This window comes from Lepidochelys kempii, chromosome 23 (genome assembly GCF_965140285.1).
Source record: "Lepidochelys kempii isolate rLepKem1 chromosome 23, rLepKem1.hap1, whole genome shotgun sequence".
Taxonomy (NCBI): Eukaryota; Metazoa; Chordata; order Testudines; family Cheloniidae; genus Lepidochelys; species Lepidochelys kempii.
Window position 1 is genome coordinate 18,064,794 of NC_136402.1, and position 22,336 is coordinate 18,087,129.

At 70.1% G+C, this 22,336-nt stretch overlaps 2 protein-coding genes across 2 annotated transcripts in view; both read right to left on the minus strand.

Annotated features, from left to right (window-relative positions):
• Nucleotides 1-994: 994 nt before the first annotated feature.
• KDM5C (lysine demethylase 5C) lies at nucleotides 995-20,741 on the minus strand. The gene is made up of 29 exons (XM_073321424.2): nucleotides 20,736-20,741; nucleotides 18,112-18,804; nucleotides 15,705-15,782; nucleotides 15,250-15,372; nucleotides 14,735-14,905; nucleotides 14,361-14,495; nucleotides 13,710-13,778; nucleotides 13,338-13,461; nucleotides 13,074-13,258; nucleotides 12,349-12,507; nucleotides 12,033-12,152; nucleotides 11,590-11,748; nucleotides 11,073-11,254; nucleotides 10,576-10,738; nucleotides 10,019-10,138; nucleotides 9,675-9,869; nucleotides 9,266-9,447; nucleotides 6,965-7,089; nucleotides 6,475-6,622; nucleotides 6,245-6,341; nucleotides 5,580-5,938; nucleotides 5,172-5,310; nucleotides 4,827-5,006; nucleotides 4,392-4,532; nucleotides 3,375-3,890; nucleotides 3,129-3,186; nucleotides 2,687-2,886; nucleotides 1,853-2,041; nucleotides 995-1,664 (listed from the first exon to the last, which is right to left on the minus strand). The coding sequence occupies exons 1-29, from the start codon at nucleotides 20,739-20,741 to the stop codon at nucleotides 1,656-1,658; spliced, it is 5,025 nt and encodes a 1,674-aa protein (XP_073177525.2). The 3' UTR covers nucleotides 995-1,655.
• Nucleotides 20,638-22,336, minus strand: part of IQSEC2 (IQ motif and Sec7 domain ArfGEF 2) — a 64,393-nt gene continuing 62,694 nt past the window's right edge. The window contains 1 exon segment of the mRNA XM_073321511.2: nucleotides 20,638-22,335. Within this exon segment, the coding sequence (XP_073177612.2) occupies nucleotides 22,137-22,335 (199 nt within the window). The 3' untranslated portion in view covers nucleotides 20,638-22,136.

Below are 22,336 nucleotides of genomic sequence, written 5' to 3' on the forward strand. Positions count from 1 at the left end.
GGGCATGGCGGATTCGCCATCCCCTGCCATTTCAAACTCCAGCAGGGCTGGATTTCTAGAAGCTCGGCTCTAGGGATTATTTTGGGGCAGGTCTCAGGCCTGCACGATGCAAGAGAGCAGACTAGATCACCAGTCCCTTCTGAGCTGAGAATGTGTCACAGCCACAAGAAAGCAGTAGTTTTGAAGTTCACCTGTGGAATTCCTTGCCTCATGATTTTCCCCCTGAAGTTTTAGAATTCAGTTATGAGCCCAAGAGGGGGCGAATGGGACCTGGCATCATGCAGATGGCGCAGGTGGGCACGAGTAGCAGACAGAGCATCGACGAGCCAGGCTGCAGGTGGAGCCGGCGCTGGACACCCTCGTGAGGACGACCATGTTCCACTGCAGGACGTCTCGCTCACGGACGCAAACGCATTTCCCCACTGAGCCCGAGTCGAGGGGCTCGACTGGACTAAAGAACCCGGCGCTCTCCAACTCGCCCTGGTGCTCCCCCAAGACCCGTGGAGATGGGCCGAGTTTGATGATGCATGAATGGAGAGGGAACCCGTGGGAGCCCTGGCGCTGCCCCAGTCCTGGGCACTCCCCATAACTCAGCCAGTGCCCCCCACTTGCCAACGCGCCAAGGAGCCCTCTCCCCACCCCCCGAATTACTGTTGTCCCAGCTTTCACCTCTGTCCCTGCAGCTCCAGAGCTGTTCTCCCCCGTGCCCTATTCTCCCCCATGCCCACCACAGGCCAGGGCTCTGGGGGCCAATCCCAGCCCCCCCCGATCAGATCAGGGGGGCGCTGAGCATGGCTGAGCCCAGGGGAAATGGGGACCAAGTAAACAGATTCCCGGAATTGGGAGGCGGCTGACCAGCTCTGGGGCTACTGGGGAACAGCCCCATAAAACGCAGCACAGGGATGAGGCGCCGAAACGCAGCCAGCTCTGGGGGCCCCCCGGGACCCCCCCAAACAGCTCCATTAGCCTCCAAAGTTTAATAATAATAAAAAAATCATAATACAATAACGCCCCCCCCACCCCCCCCATAGACAGTGATAGGAACACTAAAAAGAGAGAGAGAGAGAGAGAGGTTTAGTGTCAGGGCTGGGCCCCTAAGGGGTGTTGTGGGGCGGGCTGGAAACAGACCAGGTTCCGCCCCCCAGCCCTGCTGCCCCCCTCACCACCCCCCCGAAAAACCCCAAAGTGGTTCCCCCAATTCCTATAAAAAACCCATCCCGGGCTGGAGAGGCAGCTGTGCAGCTCCGGGGGAGAGGGGGGCAGGGCTGCAGTGTGTGTGTGTGTGTGGGGGGGGAATCTGTCCCCCCCAGAGTAAGTCCAACCAGTGCAGGGCGCTGGTCCGGCCGATCTGGCTGTGCTGGTATCTCGGGGGTGCCCCGAGACGTCCATGGTGAATCCGGAGGGGCACAGTTCTGGGGGGCGGCGCCCCCTGGCTCCGGTGGGGGTGTCAGCGAGATCCCCCCACTCCCCGTCTCTGCACCGAGGTATCCATGATACAAAAGGAAGGATAACGTAAAATAATTACATCACTGGGCAGAGTCCGGCCCGGGGTCCCCCGGTGGGGAGCGTCCTGGGGGGGTCAGCTCCGCCCCCCGGTCCCCCCCCAGTCAGGGCGCCATCAAGTCAGCCGTCTGGTCCGGAGGAGGGGGCCGGCGTCACAACTGCTGTGGGGACAACAGGGGAGGGGGGTTAGTGAGGGTCGGGGGACCCCACGGAGCCCCCCCAGTAGGATCAGGAGATTCCAGCCCAGAGGGTCAGGGGGGGACCCCAGCCCCACGGGCCCCCATGGCAACCAAAACCCCCTCCCACGCCCCCACAGCCCCAGGCGCAACCCCAAGTGCCCAAATCTCACCCCGACACCGTTCTGGCTGTGGTCGGTGCCGGTCCCGGGGGGGGCCACATCGGGGGGCTCGCTCTCCCGGCTCCTCTTTGGCTCTAACTCCTCCTTCGGTAGGGGGGGCAGCTCCCCCCGCTCAGCCCGGCGCTTCCGGCGTCGCTCGGCATCCCGGCCCCGGGCCCCACGCCGCTCTGCCTGCTCCAGCTGGGGGCGACAGGGAACGTCAGCCGGACATGGACCCCCTGCAGCCCCGGGCTCCCCCCAGCCCTGCCGGTGCCCCTCATCCCGACCCGCAACCTCCCCCGGCCCAGCCGTACCCCTCACTCCCGACCCACAACCTCCCCCGGCTGTGCCCGTGCCCCTCACTCCCGACCCACAGCCCCCTGCCAGCCCAGCCGTACCCCTCACTCCCGACCCGCAACCTCCCCCTGCCCAGCCGTACCCCTCACTCCCGACCCACAGCCCCCTGCCAGCCCAGCCGTACTCCTCACTCCTGACCCACAACCTCCCCTGGCCCTGCCGGTGCCCCTCACTTCCGACCCACAGCCTCCTGCCAGCCCAGCCGTACCCCTCACTCCTGACCCACAACCTCCCCCGGCCCTGCCGGTGCCCCTCATCCCGACCCGCAACCTCCCCCAGCCCAGCCGTACCCCTCACTCCCGACACACAGCCCCCTGCCAGCCCAGCTGTACTCCTCACTCCTGACCCACAACCTCCCCTGGCCCTGCCGGTGCCCCTCACTTCCGACCCACAGCCTCCTGCCAGCCCAGCCCTGCCCCCCAGCTCTGCCGGTGCCTCTCACGCCTGACCCACAGCCCCTGCTGGCCCAGCTCTGCCGGTGCCCCTCACCTCCAGCAGATGGCGGAAGGTGTCAACGGGGGGCGCCCGGGCAGCCTGCAGCAGCCTCCAGAGGCTCTGCCCCTCGTCCAGCGTCACCTCCAGCAGGTCGCCCTCCAGGAGCAGCTCCTCCAGCGCCCGCCGCGGCCCCTCGGGCAGCTCCAGCACCGGGCCCTGCAGCCGTGCCAACGCCGCGCCCAGCACCTCCAGGTCTGGGGGGCGACGGGGCAGTGAGGGGGGATGGGGCCAGCCTGCAATCCCCACTGCACCCTCAGCGCCCCCTCCCTCCGCCCTGCCCCCCCCGCGCCTTCAGTGCCAGCTGCTGCCCCCCACTAAATCCCTCCCTCCGTCTCCCTCCATGCCACACACCGTCCCCTCGGTACCAGCTCCAGCCCCCCCGGACCCTCCCCTCCCTCTGCCCCAACCCCGGTGCAGAGCAGATATGGGGCGTTACCAGAGGTGAAGGGTCCCATCTTCTCCGGCGACGGGGCGTCCCCGTTCTCCAGGGAGAGCTGCGGGGGGCAAGAGGGGACAGAGTGGTGAGACAGGCATGTGGCCCCACCCCCACCTCGGGGGACCCAAATCTAGGGGGCCTGGTCCCAGGGGCTCCCTCGCTGGGGTGGGGCGAAGGCAGACCTACCTCCCCCCGTGCCTGGCACCAGCGGACCGGGGCGAGCGCCCCCCGCCCAGCCCCCCTCACCTTGGGTTGCTCGTTGCGGCTGGTCTCCCGCAGGGCGCCGGCGTCCCCGTGTAGCCGTTGGCGCAGGGCCGCCAGGCGCTCCAGGGGCCCGGCCAGCTCGGGCGAGGCCAGCAGCTGGCGGGCGCGGTCCTGCCAGGTGATGGCACGCTCCGTCAGGCACTGCAGGGCCTCGCCCTCGGGCAGCCGCACCGGCAGCTTCTGCAAGGCCACCAGCAGGGCCAGGATGGTCTCGAGGCGCGGGCGGCGGGAGCGCTGGCAAAGTGGGCACAGGAACTTGGCGTCCCACTCCCACCAGGCGGGCGAGGGCTTCTGGGCGCCCAGGCGGGGCCAGGCCACGCAGGGGGCGTGGAACCAGTCGCGGCAGAGCTCGCAGCACAGCATGCCGGGCCCGGGCGGCCGGCCGCACACGCAGGAGGGGGGGCCGGGCACGGGGGGGCCGGGCTTCAGCGCGTTGGCGCGGCGCAGCCGCAGGATGCCCTCCTTCTCCTTCCGCTCGCCCTCCTTGAACGCCACAATCTGCCGGGGGGCGGGGAGGGCTCAGTGCGGGGGGGGGGAGAGGCGGGCAGCCTGCCAGCCCCCAGCCTCCCCCCCCTTTCCCTCCCCGCCAGCCCCCAGCCTCCCCCCCTTCCCTCTGCCAGCTCCCCCCGCCAACCCCAGCCTCCTCTGTCGCCAGCCCCAGCCTCCCCTTTCCTTCCCTGCCCTCTGCCAGCCCTCCCCCCTTTCCCTCCCTGCCCGCTGCCAGCTCCCCCCGCCAGCCCCAGCCTGCCACTCCCCCCCCGCCACAGCCCGCCCCAGCCTCCCCCCCTTTCCTTCCCTGCCCTCTGCCGGGCCCCCCCGCCAACCCCCAGCCTCCCCCCTTTCCTTCCCTGCCCGCTGCCGTCCCCCCTGCCAACCCCAGCCTCCCCTTTCTCTCCCTGCCCCCCCCCCAGTCTCTCTCCTGGTGCCCCTAGAGGAGACAGGCCCCATGCCCCATTCCCCGCCCTCCGGAGGGGCCGGGCCCCACTGCTGCCCACTCACCACGGAGCCAGGGTCCCGCAGGTCCTGAGCCGACAGCCCCAGGCTCTCGGTGTCCGACTTGTAGAGGCCGAGCTCCGGCTCCCGCCGCCACTTGGTGCGCTTGGGGCTGGCCGCGCCAGCGTCCGCACAGGGGCACAGCACCTGGGGGGGCAGAGGGGGTTGGGCTCTGCCTTCCGTGCCCCTCCGGTCCCATGGGGCCCATGCCCCCCCCAACCCCCTCAAGACCTACCATCCTCCCCACAGCCAGCACAGCCCCAAACACCACCCTCTCCCCCGTGGGACCCACCTGCGCCCCATGGGAGCCACGGCCCCCACTACCCTGAGGGATCCACCACCGCCCCCCCCCCCCCGCTGTCCCATGGAAGGCACAGACACCACCCCCTGCCGCTGCCCCACGGGAGCCATAGACACCCCCCAGCCCCGCCCCCCACACACCTCCAGCAGGGTGTAGCATGAGTTCTTCTTGAGGAAGGTCTTGGAGGCCTTCTCGCGCCAGGAGTGCGCCGTGCCCACCTGCACCTCCAGCTGGCGCAGCTCCTCCAGCCGCACGGGCAGGTCCCGGCCCACGGCCACCAGCCCCTCCAGGTCGTCCAGGCAGGGGTAGTGATCCCCGTTCTAGGGCGGGGGGAAAAGGTCAGCGCCGCCCCCCACAGCCTCACCCTGTGATCCTCCCAGAGCCGCCGGGTCACGGCCCACAGCCCCAGGTCTCCCAAGTTCCCCCAGAGCCCCACCCCCCAGCCTCACGCCACACTCCCCCCCAGAAAGCCCCTCATCGCTCACCTGGATCTCCTCCACATCGGCGATCCAGGCCCGGGCTTTGGCCAGCGCTTCCTTCAGGGCCAGGATGTTGGGCAGGTGCACGGGGACGTTCTCCGCCTCCTTGATGATGGCTTCCAGCGTGGCCGGGGGGTGCTTCTGCCTGGGGGGGGAGGGGATGGCTCAGGCCCCCCGGCTCCAATCTCCAGGCCCCCTCCCCTCCCAGAGCTGGGGAAGGAACCCAGGTGTCTGCACTCCCAACCTGCCTCATGTTCTCACCACTAGTGCCCTCTCCCCTCCCAGAGCTAGGGAGAGAACCCAGGTGTCCGGGCCCCCAACCTCCCCCAGGCTCTAACCGCTACCCTCCCCAAAACCGTGAAGAGATGCCAGGGGTCCTGCTGCCCCCAGAACCCAGGCATCCGGGCCCCTCACCTGGCCTCGAGGCAGAGGTGGGCCTTCTCCTCCCAGCGCTGGGCGATGGTCAGCAGCTCCTGGAGCTCGGCCCGGGCCTTCTCCACGGCTGGGCTGGGGGCCACGGTGGCGCCGGCCTGGGCCAGGCCCCGCACCAGAGCCAGGGGCACCTGCTCACGGGGCGAGCGCAGCGCCCGCTTCACCTCCTCCAGCCAGGCCGCCTGCTGCACCTGGCGCTCCAGCTGGCGTGTCTCGGGCACGGCCACACCCAGCCGTGCCCCCCGCGCCACCAGCCCCTGCAGCTGGGCTGCGCTGGCGGGCAGCCCCCGCAGGGCCTCCTGCGCCTCCTCCTGGAAGCCCAGCGCCCGCTCCAGCACCGCCTGCGGGGGGAGGGGGAGTCAGGGCAGGGCCGGGCCTGGGAACCCCCCCAAGCCCCGCCCCTGGGGAACCCCCTCCCCGCACCACCTGGCGGGGCAGGTGGGGGAGTCAAGGCAAGGCCGGTCCCTGGTATTCCCAAAGCAGCCCCCACAGCCCCATCTTCCCCCCTGCCTGGGGGCGGGGCCAGTCCCGAGTACCCCCCAAACGCAGCCCCCGGTAGTCACTCAATCCTGGCTCTGGGTACCCCAACCCAGCTCCCCTGTATGGCGCCCGAGCCGGGCCTGCCCCCGTGGCCCGTGCCCGCTCACCTGCACGTCGGCCAGCTGGTGCATGACGCAGGGCACGCTGCTCATGCGCTCCAGGAAGGCACGCAGCTCCTCCAGCGACAGCGGCACGGCGGGCACCCTGGGCGAGAGGCGTGCCGGGTTAGCCTGGGGACCTGCCCGCCCGCCACCAGGGGGGCTGGGAACGGGAGGGGTCAGGAAGCCCGCCGGCCCCCCACGGGAGGGGCGCGGGCACAGGTCCAGTCCCCACTCACCCGGTCTCCAGGCCGCTGATGAGCCCCAGGGCATCGGAGACGCAGCGCTCGGCCTCAGCCAGGCAGCTCTTCAGCCGATGCAGCAGCTCGTTGTCGGGGAACTTGCGCTCGCGAGCCTCCGACTCCAGCGCCCGCAGCTCCTCCAGCGCTGCAATGACACACGGCTCAGGCTCCCTCTCCGCCGGGACTCCTGGGTTCTCCCCCAGCCTGGGGGGGGGGGGGGGGGCTACATGCCGGGACTCCTGGGTTCTCTTCCAGGAGCTGGGAGGGGTGTGGGGCCTAGTGGTTAGAGCCGGGGGGGGGGGCACGGATGGACTGGGAGCCAGGACTCCTGGGTTCTCTCCCCAGCTTGGGGAGGGGAGCAGGGGCTAACGGTCTGAGTGGGGTGCAAGCCGGCACTCAGGAGGGGTGAGGTGGGAAAGGGGCACATGGGTGGGTTCAGACCCCCCTCTCCCTCCCAAGGGACCCCAAGCGTCCGGCGGGTGCTTACTCCTCTTGCGCCCGTCCTCCACCTCCAGGGCGATTCGGACCTTGTTGGCCCAGGTGTCGAAGGACTCGGCCCGAACCTTCAGCTTGTGCAGCATGGCCGGGAGCTCATCCAGCGTGTAGCGGTACCTGCGAGCACAGGGTCAGCTGGGCCGCAGGGAGCCCCATATACCGGCTGTGGGAGGGCCTGGGGCAGGGACCCCGGCCTCCTGGGTCCCCCGTGGCCGGAGGGAGGAGGGCCCGGGGCGGGGACCCCGGCCTCCTGGGTCCCCCGTGGTGGGCATCCCGGCCTCCTGGGTCCCCCGTGGCCGGAGGGAGGAGGGCCCGGGGCGGGCATCCCGGCCTCCTGGGTCCCCCGTGGCCGGAGGGAGGAGGGCCCGGGGCGGGCACCCCGGCCTCCTGGGTCCCCCGTGGCCGAAGGGAGGAGGGCCCGGGGCGGGGACCCCGGCCTCCTGGGTCCCCCGTGGTGGGCATCCCGGCCTCCTGGGTCCCCCGTGGCCGGAGGGAGGAGGGCCCGGGGCGGGCATCCCGGCCTCCTGGGTCCCCCGTGGCCGGAGGGAGGAGGGCCCGGGGCGGGCATCCCGGCCTCCTGGGTCCCCCGTGGCCGAAGGGAGGAGGGCCCGGGGCGGGCATCCCGGCCTCCTGGGTCCCCCGTGGCCGGAGGGAGGAGGGCCCGGGGCGGGGACCCCGGCCTCCTGGGTCCCCCGTGGCCGGAGGGAGGAGGGCCCGGGGCGGGGACCCCGGCCTCCTGGGTCCCCCGTGGCCGGAGGGAGGAGGGCCCGGGGCGGGCATCCCGGCCTCCTGGGTCCCCCGTGGCCGGAGGGAGGAGGGCCCGGGGCGGGCATCCCGGCCTCCTGGGTCCCCCGTGGCCGGAGGGAGGAGGGCCCGGGGCGGGCATCCCGGCCTCCTGGGTCCCCCGTGGCCGGAGGGAGGAGGGCCCGGGGCGGGCATCCCGGCCTCCTGGGTCCCCCGTGGCCGGAGGGAGGAGGGCCCGGGGCGGGGACCCCGGCCTCCTGGGTCCCCCGTGGCCGGAGGGAGGAGGGCCCGGGGCGGGGACCCCGGCCTCCTGGGTCCCCCGTGGCCGGAGGGAGGAGGGCCCGGGGCGGGGACCCCGGCCTCCTGGGTCCCCCGTGGCCGGAGGGAGGAGGGCCCGGGGCGGGGACCCCGGCCTCCTGGGTCCCCCGTGGCCGGAGGGAGGAGGGCCCGGGGCGGGGACCCCGGCCTCCTGGGTCCCCCGTGGCCGGAGGGAGGAGGGCCCGGGGCGGGGACCCCGGCCTCCTGGGTCCCCCGTGGCCGGAGGGAGGAGGGCCCGGGGCGGGGACCCCGGCCTCCTGGGTCCCCCGTGGCCGGAGGGAGGAGGGCCCGGGGCGGGGACCCCGGCCTCCTGGGTCCCCCGTGGCCGGAGGGAGGAGGGCCCGGGGCGGGGACCCCGGCCTCCTGGGTCCCCCGTGGCCGGAGGGAGGAGGGCCCGGGGCGGGCATCCCGGCCTCCTGGGTCCCCCGTGGCCGGAGGGAGGAGGGCCCGGGGCGGGGACCCCGGCCTCCTGGGTCCCCCGTGGCCGGAGGGAGGAGGGCCCGGGGCGGGGACCCCGGCCTCCTGGGTCCCCCGTGGCCGGAGGGAGGAGGGCCCGGGGCGGGGACCCCGGCCTCCTGGGTCCCCCGTGGCCGGAGGGAGGAGGGCCCGGGGCGGGGACCCCGGCCTCCTGGGTCCCCCGTGGCCGGAGGGAGGAGGGCCCGGGGCGGGGACCCCGGCCTCCTGGGTCCCCCGTGGCCGGAGGGAGGAGGGCCCGGGGCGGGCATCCCGGCCTCCTGGGTCCCCCGTGGCCGGAGGGAGGAGGGCCCGGGGCGGGCATCCCGGCCTCCTGGGTCCCCCGTGGCCGGAGGGAGGAGGGCCCGGGGCGGGGACCCCGGCCTCCTGGGTCCCCCGTGGCCGGAGGGAGGAGGGCCCGGGGCGGGGACCCCGGCCTCCTGGGTCCCCCGTGGCCGGAGGGAGGAGGGCCCGGGGCGGGGACCCCGGCCTCCTGGGTCCCCCGTGGCCGGAGGGAGGAGGGCCCGGGGCGGGGACCCCGGCCTCCTGGGTCCCCCGTGGCCGGAGGGAGGAGGGCCCGGGGCGGGGACCCCGGCCTCCTGGGTCCCCCGTGGCCGGAGGGAGGAGGGCCCGGGGCGGGGACCCCGGCCTCCTGGGTCCCCCGTGGCCGGAGGGAGGAGGGCCCGGGGCGGGGACCCCGGCCTCCTGGGTCCCCCGTGGCCGGAGGGAGGAGGGCCCGGGGCGGGGACCCCGGCCTCCTGGGTCCCCCGTGGCCCACCTGAGGTACTGGCGGCTACTGGGACACTTGCAGAGGTCGTGGATGTGGTAGAGACAGACCAGGCGGGCGGGGCAGTCGTAGCAGGCCAGCGCCGAGAGGAAACACGTCGTCTTGCACTTGTCGCACTGGCGCTCGTCATCCGGGAGCAGCTCGAAGGCCTCGCGCTCCGCCTCCGTCACCCCCTGGGCGGGGAGAGGGGTGAGCACGGATCATATGCCCGCCACCCCCGAGCTCCTCCACCACGTCCCCCCCCTCCCCAGCCCCACGTCCCCCCCGTCCCCAGCCCCACCCCAATGTCCCATGTCCCCCACCTCCCCAGCCCCATGTCCCACCCCTCCCCAGCCCCACCCCAATGTCCCACGTCCCCCCCCCCAGCCCCACGTTCTCCCCCCCCCAGCCCCGCCCCCACCTTGTCCAGCAGGGCCTTGCGCAGCTTGCGCTCCTCCTGCACCAGGATGAACATCTCCTTGTGCACGGCGGCCGCTAGGTTGAGGTCGAGCTTCTCGGGGCAGGCGGCCATCTTGCAGATCAGCTCCTCGTGCGAGAAGACGCAGTAGCGACGCAGGCGGCGGTAATGCTCGATGCACTGGCGCCCAGCCGGCAGCTGGGGAAGGAGGGAGGGACCCAGGCGTCCGGGCTCGTCATCATTGTAACCCAGGCGTCCAGGCTCCCAGACCCTCCCCCCTCCCAACCACGAGACCCCACTCCCCTCCCAGAGCTGGCCAGAGGACCCAGGCGTCTGGGCGTACTCACCCAGTCAGCAGTGCAGAAGTTCACAGCTTCAGCGAAGTTGTAGCCCTGGTTGAAGCCGCTGTGATAGGCCCGGGGGAAAGTGATGACGAACTCTCCCGCACACTGATTGGTCCGGACGACCTGGGGGGGCAGGAGGGAGCGACCAGGTGAGTGGGAAGGGGGGGGCTGGGACCAAGGTGAGGTGAGCAGCACTGAGGGGGTGTGGCTGGGGCGTGGCCAAAGCAGGCAAGCAGGGGGGCCTGGTGAGGGCCGGGTTAACACTGGCCAGTGGGCGGGGCAGCAGAGGGCGTGGATGGGGTGTGGCCAGGGAAGGGAGGAGGTGGCGAGGGGCAGGCAGGCAGGCAGTGGGAGTGGCCAGGGCAGTGAGGGGGTGGCACAAGGGGTGGGGCGGGGGCCAGGGCATTCACCGGAGAGCCGTGGGGGTGTTGGGGTTCATGAGGGTGAGGAGTGGGTGCAGTGTGGGGGGCGTGGCTGGAGCAGAGGGGGCGGGGCCAGGACAGCACAGAGGGCGGGGCTGAGGCAGAGGGGGCGGGGCCAGAACAGCACAGGGCACTCACCGGCACACCATGGGCCATGAGGGTGTTGGGGTTCATGAGGGTGACGAGCTGGTGCAGCAGGTCCGGCTGGCTCTCGAACAGCTCCGGGGTGAGCTTCTTCATCACGTCCTCCAGGTGCTCGGCCGCGAACGAGGGCACCCCGTACCACGTCTTGGGCTCGCCCCTGGGGACAGCGCAGGGTCAGGGGGGCAGCCGCTAACCCCCCATCCCCCCGACCCCGTACCACGTCTTGGGCTCGCCCCTGGGGACAGCGCAGGGTCAGGGGGGCAGCCGCTAACCCCCCATCCCCCCGACCCCGTACCACGACTTGGGCTCGCCCCTGGGGACAGCGCAGGGTCAGGGGGGCAGCTGCTAACCCCCCGACCCCGTACCACATCTTGGGCTCGCCCCTGGGGACAGCCGCCAACACCATGGCCGGCCCCCCAGGCACCTGTCCCCCCATTTCCTCCCCCACCAGCCCAAGTGACCCCCAATTCCAGTCCCCCATTCTGCCCCACCAGTGGAGGTAGTTGATGGAGTAGCTCCAGTGGTCCTCGATGTGCCAGCAGAAGGCGGAGAAGACCATGCCCACGTAGAGCCAGGGCACCTTCATGCCTGAGATGTCGGCGTTGATGTGGCACAACACCGACTGCTGCAGGACCGGCATCACGTTCAGGTTCCAGCCGCTGGCCGCGTACTCCTGCCGGGAGAGGGGGGCTCAGAGCTCCCAGACGCCACCAGGGGCCCGGCTGGCTCCAGGGCAGAGACTGGCTGTGCGGGGTGGGGAATGGGACACGGGGCCCGTTCCCCTAGGGAGCACCGGACGGTTCAGGGAATGGGGCCTGTCCCCTCTAGGGCGTGCTGGATGGTTCAGGAGGTCAGGGAATGGGGCGTGAGGCCTGTTCCTTCTAGGGGGTGCCGGCTGGCTGCGGGGGTGAATGAATGGGGCGCTGGCCCCCATCCGGCCCCAGGGCAGGGACTGGAGGGCTCCAGAGGGCAGGAAAGGTGGCAAAAGGGCCAGCTGGGGGTCCCCACCTCCTCCTCGGGGCACAGCCTCCGCTTGCTGTCGCTGATGGGGAAGCCGCTGCCGAACTCCTTGGAGTGGATGTCGGCGCCGTACTCCACCGTCACGTCCTCCTCGATGCTGTTCACCAGGCGCCAGAACTCCTTCTCCACCAGCTCTGTGGGCACCATCTGCCGGGGGGCAAGGGTGGGCATGGGCACAGAGCTACACCCCGGAGCCCAGGTGTCTGGGCTCCCAGCCCACTGCACTGACCACTGTGCCCCACTCCCCTCCTAGAGCCGGGGAGAGAACCCAGGTGTCTGGGCTCCCAGCCCCCTGCCCTCTCAGAGCTGGAGAGAGAACCCAGGAGTCCTGGCTCCCAGCCACACCCCCTCCTGCTCTAACCACTAACTCCCACTCCCCTCCCAGAGCCGGCAGAGAACCCTGGCATCCGGGGGCCCGCGGGGGCACTCACGTGGACAGGCATGTTGAAGTAGTCGGCCTTGAAGGCGTCGGCCATCTCTCCGAAGCTCTGCAGCGTGTACTCCCGTGTGGCCTGCTCGAAGCCGAACGCCTCCGGGGGGCGCTTGCATTCCTGCCGGGGGGCGGGGGGGAATGTCAGGGCCAGGGAGGGGTGGGGACCCCCACGGAGACTCACGGGGCCTGCATCTGGGGAAGCCAGGCAGTTCCCCCCAGCCAGCCCGTCCCCCGTCCCACAAGTCCCAGCCAGGCTGGTTCCCCGCCCTCCTCCCAATCAGCCCCAGGGGCCCAGCCAGCCCCGCCCCGCTCACCGCCATGACGCATTTGGGGCAGCGCCAGACGCCCTTGGGGATCTCGGGCAGGGGGGGCAGCAGGCAGAAGATGTGGTAGTTGTCGTCACAGCCGTCGCACAGCAGCAGCTTGTCGTCCTCGTCCCCGCGGGCGCAGATCCGGCACACGTAGGAGTCGATCTGTGGGGCAGGGGGGCGCCAGCGTCAGGTGGCGAGGCCTGGCGCCCCTGGGGTCGGGGAACGGGACACTGAGCTTGGTGCCTTGGGGTGTGGGGAACGGGGCACCAGCTCCCACCTGCCCCGGGGCAGGCACGGGCTGGTTCAGGGGGGCGGGTTCAGGGTTACTGATGCAGAGATGCAGCCAGCTCAGGGGTTTGGGGGCCCGGTCAGCTCAGGGGCCCCAGCCTGCTCAGGAGGTTGGGGTGCGGACCAGTCAAGTTGGTGGTCTCATGCCAGAGTCCCAGCCGGTTTGGGGGTCCTAATCCAGGAGCCCAGCCAGCTCACAGGGGCCTGGTCACCTCAGGGGTCCCAGCCCAGGGGACCAGCCAGCTCAGGGGGGGGCACAGCCGGCTCGGAGGTCCCAATCCAGGGGCCAGGCCAGCTCAGGAGGAAAGGGGGGGGGCTGATCACCTCAGGGGGTCCCGATCCAGGGGCCCGGTCGGTTCAGGGGGTCCCAGCCAGCTTAGGGGTCCCAGCCCAGGGGAAGGGGGGCCCAATCACCTCGGGGGTCCCGGCCCCCCACTTACGAACTGCGTGTTGCCGTGGCTCCGACGCAGGCGCATAGTCATCTTGGTGCAGGGCTCCGGGCTGTGCCTCAGCTCCTCCTTCACCTCCAGGAAAGGTCGGGGTGATGGCGGCTCCAGCCGGGAATCCACCCCGGGGGGTTCCTCCTTCACCACCACCGTGGGGGGGCACTCCGGGCCCTCCTTGTCTGGGGGGAAGGGAGAGGAGTCAGCACAGACCGCCCCGCCCCTGCCGGCACTCACAGCCAGGCAAGGCCCCCCCCTCACCTTTCTTCCGCAGGGTCTTGTCCTTGGCCACCAGCCCCAGGCCCAGCATCTTGGGGCCGGCCCCATAGATCTGCAGCTTCTTCAGCTCCGGGTTCTTCTCGATGTCCTCCTCCGTGGGCTCCGGCTGTGGGGGGAGGGGCAGAGTCAGTGCAGGGGCGGGGCTGCAGCGCCCCCCACTCCCAACCTGCTCCCCCCCACTCTCCCCCGGAACGGGCCAGGAAAGCGCAGGAAAACAGGGACAGCCGGGGAAAGGGTGGGGGGGGCGTGAGGTATCCCAAAATGCACTGGGCTGGAGCAGGGCCTACTGGGAGGTGCGGACCGGGGGCACAGAGAGAGCGAGGCAGGGGGTCCGGACAGATGCCAGGAATGTACCCAGGCCGCGGGCGCTCGCTCAGCTACCAGAGGCGATGGGCTGGCACGTTCAGGGCAGGCCTCAGACTCCTGCAAAAGGGCAAGAAAATGGGGGTGGGGGGCACCAGCGTCAGCAATGGGCTGGGGGTGGCACCAATGGGCCGCTCCAGATTTGCGGGCAGGATGGCAAAGTCCCCCTCAAGTTCCCCCCCAGCTACGGGCAAACAGGTACAAAGAGAAGTGGAGGAGGGAGCCAGGACTCTTGGGTTCTCTCGGGAGGGCCTACTGGTTAGAAAGGGGTGGGGCGAGCTGGGAGCCAGGACGCCTGGGTTCTCTCCCTGGCTTTAGGAGGGGAGTGGGATCTAGTCATTAGAGTGGGGGGCCTGGGAGCCAAGACTCCTGTGTTCTCTCCCACCTCTGGGAGAAGATGGGGCATAACACCACCTGCAAGTTTACAGGCACCAAACTGACCTACAGGGAGGGGAGAGCCCCTGTCCAACCACACAGCAAGGTGGAAAGGAGAACCCAGGAGTCCTAGCCCCCTGCCCCACTCTAACAACTGGATCCCACAGCCCTGCCAGAGAACCCAGGCGTCCTGGCTCCTGCTGCAGACTTGCTGGTTGTCCGTCCCAGGCCTGCAGGGGCCTGGGGGCCAGCCGGGGGGCCACTCACCTCCTGCTGCAGCCGCTTGGCCCGGCGCCCGTAGCTGTTGAACTTGGAGGGCTGCACGGACTGGCGCAGGGGGATGCTGTGGGGCTTGTACTCCTTGTCCTTCTCCTCGCTGTCGAAGGGGCGGGCGTCACACTGCTGGGGAGAGACGGGGGTTAGCACCCAAACGGACCCCAGCCCCGGGTGGGGCCCAAACCCAGGGGGGACGGCCGGGGCGCTTTCCCCGGGGCCTGGCACCACAGAGCCTGGCATCGATCCCCTCCCAGACCTGGGAGAGAACCCAGGTGTCCGGGCTCGCAGCCACTGCCCCCGCTCTAACCACCAGACCCCAACTATCCTGCCCGTCCCACCCAGTGGCCAGCCCCAGCCCCCCTTACCACCAGGTTGGCCCCCGACTGGTACATCTCGTAGGGGTAGATGATGCGTTCGTAGTGGGAGCGCAGCAGGGAGCCGATGTTCTTGCCAGAGGGGTAGGCGAGGCGCTGGGCCACACGAGCCCACCGCCGGTCCCTGCAGATGGCCTCATAGCCCCCCTCCTCCAGCACCACCTGTGGGGAGAGAGCCCTGAGCCGCCGGCCCTCAGCGCCCCCCCCCACCCATGGATTCCCCCCCAATGCTGCCGGCCCCCTCCCCTGACTGCGACCCGGCCTCTGACCTCCAGCTCTGCAGCACCCCAGGCCAACATACAGACCCCAGCCCTGGGGCTGCTGGCACCTCTGGCCCCAACCCACCCCTCCCCTCCCTGACCCGCAGCCCTGCCAGCGCCCCCAGCTCATGGACACTCCCCCAGAGCTGCCGGCACCCATGGCCCCCAACCCGTGCCTCCCCCGGCACTGCCAGCACCCCTCCCCGACCCACAGCCATCTCCCCCACCCAGCGCTGCCAGCCCTACCTTGCTCAGGCTGTAGAGGTCGAGGATGCGCCGCTCCACGTTGGGGATCTTGAGCGAGGAGCCCTGGATCTCCCAGAACTTCGCAATCTGGTCTAAGTAGTTCAGCTTCACCCGCGTCTGCGCCTGGGGGCGGGGAGGGGAGCAGAGCTGTTCACCTGGGTGTCGCCTCTCCAGCTCACGCGGCCGCGCTTCAGCCCTGCCCAGCCCCCACCAGCAAGGACAGGGAGCCGGGAAACAGCACTGCCGTCGCAGGGGACCTTTCAGGCCAAGAGCTAAGGCATCAGAGTACCACCTGGCGTGGAGATGCAGCCACCTCTGGGGTGGGTCAGTTGGGAACGGCCACACAACGCCACACTGGGATAGTTTATCCAGCACTGAGATGCGGCCACCTCTGGGGCGGGGCAGCAGGGGACCAGCCACCCCGCAGCCACCACGGGCACTGCCTCCCAGCTCACCTCCAATTCGTTGAGCCTCTGGATGCGTGGGGTGAACCTGAAGTTATCCACTTCCACAGCAAAGGGGGGCTGCCAGTCCTGGGGAGAGACGGGAAATGGAGGAGACTTAGTGCTGGAGCAGACAACGCTGCCTTGAGACCCCCCAAGATTCTTCCCAAGTACCGTCCGCAGGGGCAGCCCTCTGCCAACCGGGTATCGCCTCTGACGGGACATGCCCAGCTACTTATGTGCTCATCGCCCTGGGGGTGCTGGGCTGGGGGCCCCCACGGAGAGGATTGAGGCTCACACAGAGCAGGGTCCATCCCCTCCAGTGGAGGGCAGGAGATCTTCTGTTGCCAGGACCACCCCGCACCTCCACGCCAGCAGGGCAGGGAAGGGAGCTCAGTGGGGCGGACAGTTGAGAGCAGACTGGACACCTCTCGCATCCCAGTCCATCTGGTGCCAGGGGGCACCTGCCCTGACCCCAGGGTTAGCACTCTTAAGGCCAGACAAAGCCGTATCCCAAAATATCTGCATTTCACCCAGCATGGGAATGGAGCTCCCTCTAGGGTAGGGATAGGGCAGCTGGGAACAGCCGCACATAACACTGCACAGGGATGGCTTGCCCGGCACGGTGGCTGAGGAACAGCCGCACATAACACTGCACAAGGACAGTTTGCCCGGCACTGAGATGCAGCCACCTCTGGGGTAAACATACCAGTTTATAACCCTAAAGTCTCTCTCCAGACGCCCGAGATCTAAGAGCAAGGCTGCCTGGGTCTGTGACCAGCGGGAGCCACTCCTGCCACTCCCACGGCCAAATCAAGGGTCTTTAGTGGGGCAGGGGAGGGGACGACAGCCAATGCCATCAGGAGTCCAGCACAGCGTTCACTAGCCCAGCCAGGCAATCGCTCCCCTCACCCCCATTTCTGAAAGGGGGGGACCCCAGCCCCTGGATCTGATGCCTGATGCACACCTATGCAGGCCAGCGAAACAAATGCAGGCCACTGAAACTAACACAGGCCGAACTCAAACCTATCCTTCCAATGCCCTGCACCCACCAGATCCAACTGAGACAGGGCCAGGGAGAGATGGGACAAGCAAGCTGCCCCAAAGATCCTCCCCAGGGAAGCCCCCACTTTTGGATGTGCCCCCCCAAGCCCCAGATCCCCTCCCCCCAACCCAGCGAGCCCACTTGCAGCCGTGTCCAGCTGTCTGGGAGGAGAAGAGGCCAGGCCAGAGCCATTACAATAGCCCAGCCAGGAGGATGGAAGAGGCAGCCACAAAAGAAACGATGTGGGGGAGATGGGGGTTGAGGAAGGGGGCTTGTGGGTCCCATGTTGGGGGGCTGCTCCCCAGATTACCCGTGGGCAGGACCACTCTAGGTGTCAGGCCCCCACACACTGTTTACCAGACAAAGGCTGGAGCGAGGCAGCCATATTGAACGTGTCACTGATATTGGGCGGGGGGGGGGGGGATCTGAGATTCTCCCCCCCCCAGCACCCTCCTGATCCCCAGGCACTGAGCTGATGACCTCGCGGCCCAGGACCAGCAGAGGAAGTGGGGGGCAGGAGGGTTTGGGAATCAGACCCCACGGATCCCAGAGCCCCAGGAGATCAGGAGGGTCTTGAGGCCAGCGGGGGCCCCTGAGGAGCGGAGAGGCCCAGCCGGATGACCCCATTTCAACCAGATGCCAAGTCAGCGCTGGCCCGGCCCGTCAGCCAGATCCTCAGCGCCCCCCGCTGGCGGGGACCATCACCCACCGCCCCCCACTCCCTGTGTCCATGCAGTGCCCCGCAGCCCCTGTTCCAGTGGGCCCTGCCGTGACCCTGCGGCCCCCTGCCACCCCCCATGGCACCCCTGCCCCCTACACATGAAGAGCCTTCACCCCTACCCCCCATGGCCCCCAGGCATAGGCCAAGTGGGACACAGGCACCCCGACCACCCCTCTGCACGGGAGGTACCAGTGCCCGACTGCCCACCATGGGGAGCATTGCCCCCCACACCAGACACTGTGCAGAACATGCCCCCCATGCCCAGCACTACCCCCATTTCCCCCTGGTGCCCCCCGATGCCCCTCATGGCAGCCTGTCGGCCCGCCCAGCGGGAACTAGCTTGGACCCCTCAAATGCCCCCACACGCCCCATGGCAGGCATTGCTGTGGTGGGCAGTGACCCCCCATCTCCCCACACATGCCCCATGGCAGGCGCTGACCCCCTATCCCCCCCTACGCCCCATGGCGGGCGCTGACCCCCTATCCCCCCCTACGCCCCATGGCGGGCGCTGACCCCCCCCAGTTCCCCCCCCACGCCCCATGGCGGGCGCTGACCCCCCCAGTTCCCCCCCATGCCCCACGGCGGGCACTGACCCCCCCAGTTCCCCCCCACACGCCCCACGGCGGGCGCTGACCCCCGGCCCCCCTACTCACGGCGGGGGGCCGGATCTTGCAGATCCCGCTCTTCTCGGCGATGGGCCGGATCTTGGCGATGTAGCCCAGGGGGTCGCGGAACTCGGCCCAGCTGGGCTCGAAGACGGGGCACTCGGGGGGCGGCAGGAAATCCTCGGGGGGCTCGGCCTCGGCCCCCGGCCAGGGGGCCCCCCACTCGCCCGCCCCCTCCCCCCACCCGGCCCGGGGTCCCGCCCCCCCCCGGGGCCCCCGCTCCGTCTTGGGGCCCCGCTCCTCTGCAGGGGGGCCCCGCTCCCCCCACCCCCGCCGGGGGCCCCGCTCCTCAGCCGGGGGGGCCCGATCGCCCCTGGGGCCCTGATCCTCCGCCGGGGGGGGCCCGATTCTCCCACGCCCGCCGGGGGCCCCGCTCCTCCGCCGGGGGGGCCCGATCCCCCTTGGGGGCCCGATCCTCCGCCACGGGGGCCCGATCCTCCGCCACGGGGGCCCGATCCTCCGCCACGGGGGCCCGCCCGGGGCCCCGATCCTGTGGCGGGGGGGCCCGATCCGCAGCCGCCGCGGGTGGGGGCGGCTCCTCCCCCCGGGCGGGGGGGGCCCGATCCTCCATGTCCTGCCCGCCCCGCCGCCGCCGCGCCGTGGCTGCCCCCCGCCCCTCAGGGGGCCATGCCCGCCCCGGCCCCCCCCCGCGTCTACTCGAGCCCGAGGCCTGTGGCCGGCCTAGGCCCCGCGCGGATGCCTCCGCCGCCGCCGCTTCACCCTCCGCCCCCCACTCGCGATCCCTCCGCCGCCCCCCCTGCGCCCCTACTCCCCGTTCCTCGGCCCGGTGCCTGCTGCCCCCCCCTGCCCCGGCTCAGGCCCCGCCGGCTCCCCCCGGCCTGCCCGCCGCCGCCATCTTGGGGCTCGTTGCGCCTGCCCGCCGCTGCCGCCACACGACGTCTCCCTCCGCCGCGGGGGGGGTCCCCCAAGGTGCGGCCGGAGGGGCTCGGGAGCGGCTCCGGCGGGTCGGGCGGGGCCGAGAACCCCCCAACGCTGAGGGGACGGGCCGGGCGTCGGGCCCCCGGCGAGGCGGCAGGGGCGGCGGGAGGGAGAGAAAATAGTCCGCGGCGGAGGGATATTCCTGTCGCCTCCGCCGGGGAGGGGAGCCAGCGGCCCGGGGAGGGGGGGAGCCGGGACTTCTTGCGCACGTTTAAAGGGCCGCAGTGCGCGTGCGCCCAGGGAGGGAAAACAGGAAGGGGAGGAGGGGGCGGGGCGCAAGGAGACCACGCCCCCTGTTACCTGGCTCCTGCCCCGCCCACCCCCCTCCATCTCCCAGCCTCGCCCCCTCCTCCCCCTCAGCCCCCTAACCCCTCCCACACCCAGATCCCGCCCCCTTTCCCAGCCCCCTAACCCCTGCCCCTCCCCCTTCCCCAGCCCCCAACCCCTCCCAACCACACCCCACACGTACCCCTTCCCCAGACCGGCCCCCTAGCTCGTCCCCCTCCCCCTTCCCCAGCCCTTTAATCCCTCCCCACCCCTCAGCAGCTCAGTCCTAGCCCAGTCCCTCCCCTGCCAGTTGGGGACACACGGGAGAAACGAGGCCTGTTGGGATCTCAGCCCAGCTGGTGTCACAAGTTCTTGTTCCCGGCGTCCTTGTCCCAGTGCCGAGATGCAGCCAGCTCTGGGGCGGGGCGGCGGGGAAGAGCTGCATGTAACGTCACATGGGGACGGCTGGCCTGGGGCTGAGATGCAGCCAGCTCTGGGGAGGGGAGGCGCGGTGGGGAACAGCCACACATAACGCCACATGGGGACAGCTGGCCTGGGGCTGAGATGCAGCCAGCTCTGGGGCGGGGCGGCAGGGAATGGCCATGTCGCAGTTTGGGATGGGACGTGTAAGAGATTCTCATGTCCCGTGCAAACGGTGTGGGGGGGCCATACAGCAATACAAGATCCTCGCCAGACTTGGGTTTGGGCCCGGACACCGGGGTTCACACCCTAACTCCAGGGGGATTGGAGCAACAGCCTGGGGCCTCGACACCCACAGGCCTTCTGTAGTGCCATCTTCACCCCCTGCCCACAGTGTCCCCCCACCCCTCCTCCCTGCCCCATGGCGCCCCCCAGCATCCAGCCCTGCCTGCCAGGGGAGAGCACCCCCTGCCCAGCCCTCTGCCTCATGGTGCCCCCCAGTGCCTGGCCCCGCTCAGCCCCCTGGCACCCGCCAGCCCTGCCTGCCAGGGGAGAGCACCCCCTGCCTCACCGTGCCCCCCAGCGCCTCGCCCTGCCCAGCCTCCTGGCACCCCCCAGCCCTGCCTGCCAGGGGAGAGCGCCCCTACCCAGCCCCCTGCCTCACGGTGCCCCCCAGTGCCTGGCCCTGCTCAGCCCCCTGGAACCCCCCAGCCCTGCCTGCCAGGGGAGAGCACCCCCTGCCCAGCCCCCTGCCTCACCATGCCCCCCAGTGCCTGGCCCTGCCCAGCCCCCCCAGTGCCTGGCCCTGCCTGCCAGGGGAGAGCGCCCCCTGCCCAGCCCCCCAGCACCCCCCAGAGGCGGGGTAAAGAACACACGTACCCCAGAGGCTGAACACAGAAAGGACAGTCGGTCATTTATGAAGCATCAAATGTACAGTTTCTTATATACAAGGAGGAGGACTGGGGGGGGCAGGGGAACAAAAATACGGTCATCTCGTCAATGGCGAGCCAGGAACTCCGGGGGTGCCCCGGCCTGTGGGGTGCACGGGGGGGCCCCGCTCCGCAGCCCGCTATTTATAATGTATACTATATACAGTGGGGTCTGTACAACAAACCAATTAAACGCGGGTACCGGGGCAGGGGAGGTGCATGCTGGGGGGCGACCAGACATTGGGGGGACCCCAAGAGAAACTGGGGTGCACAACCCTGAGGTGGAGGGGCAAGGGGACAGCGTTGGCTATGGTGCTTCAGAAATCCTTTAGTTCAGGACTCCTGGGTTCTCGCCCCAAATCTGGGAAGGGGGATGGGGGGGGCAGGTCTGGTGATTAGAGCCAGGGAGGGGCTGGGAGTGAGGACTCTGGAGTTCTGCCTCAGTTTCTCTCTACTCTCCCTCCCTAAACCCCCCCTCCCTGAGCCAGGGAGAGAACCCAGGAGTCCTGGCTCCTAGCCCCCTCTCCCCTCCCGCAGCTGTGTGTTTTGGGGGGACACCCATCAGAAACAGAGGGATATTCAAGTGGGGGGAGGGACAGATTGTATTTGCAAGGGGGGGGATAAAGTGCACAAGATTCACTGGGGCAGAGGTGCAGCCACCTCTGGGTCGGGGCAACAGCCGCACATAATGCTGCATAGGGACTGTTTCCATACAGGGCTCTGCCGCCCCCCAAAACAAACAGCCCTGGGGCCCAGAAAATGGGGAGGGGGCTAGTGGAGTTTCATGGGGTTTCCCCCCATGGGATCCCTTTCTGCACCGGGGAGTGGGGCAGGTTTGGGGGGCCTTGCGGGGGAGGGAGGGGTTCTCTGTCAGTGCAAATCACAGAATAGGTGTTCGGGGGAGGGAAAACGGTTGCCGCCGGGAGTAGCCCTTATTACAGACACGGGTAAGAACGGGGGGGATGCCCCCCCAGATCTGGCTCCCCAATATCCCAGGGATTCCCCCCCCCAAAAAAAATAACAGGCCAAGCAGCAGCAACTCACAAGCCATGTGCAAATGAAAAGGGGGCCCTCTTCCCCCGCAGCGGACCACCTGGGGCTGTGCAATGAAAGTTAGTGCAATGGGGTGGGTACATTTCCCAGAATTGGCCCCGGGGGGGTGGGGAAAACAGGGCAGGGATAGGGCATCCACTACCCTGGCCTTCCCCCTCATTTAAGGGGCCGGCCCCACCCCCGGCCACAGTCCCCGCCCTGCACAAATCTGTGCAGAGCTGCAGCTTCCGGGACTCTTCCATCCAGCGCTGTCACGAGCTGGGGCCATTCTCTGCCGCGATCTGGTCTCTCCTCCCTCGCCGGTCCTGGGAAGCTGGGGGAGGGCAGGGGGATGATTGCCAGGGATCGGGGCTCCCCTCTGTCTGGGTTTCCTCTGCCCCCCGGCCCTCCCCTGCAGCACGGCTCTCAGACCATGGTGCTAATTCTATTGACCGGCTTGGATTTTGGGTTGGGGTTGCCCTGTCCCCCTCCCGGGTGCAGGGGGGCATGCTGGGGGAGCGGGGAGGTGGGAGCCCCGGGGGAGTGCGGGCTGAGGGGGGTGTGGGGCGAGGGTGGGGGCAGAGGCGGGTAGGAGGGGTGGGGGGGGATGGGCGAGTGGGGGGGGG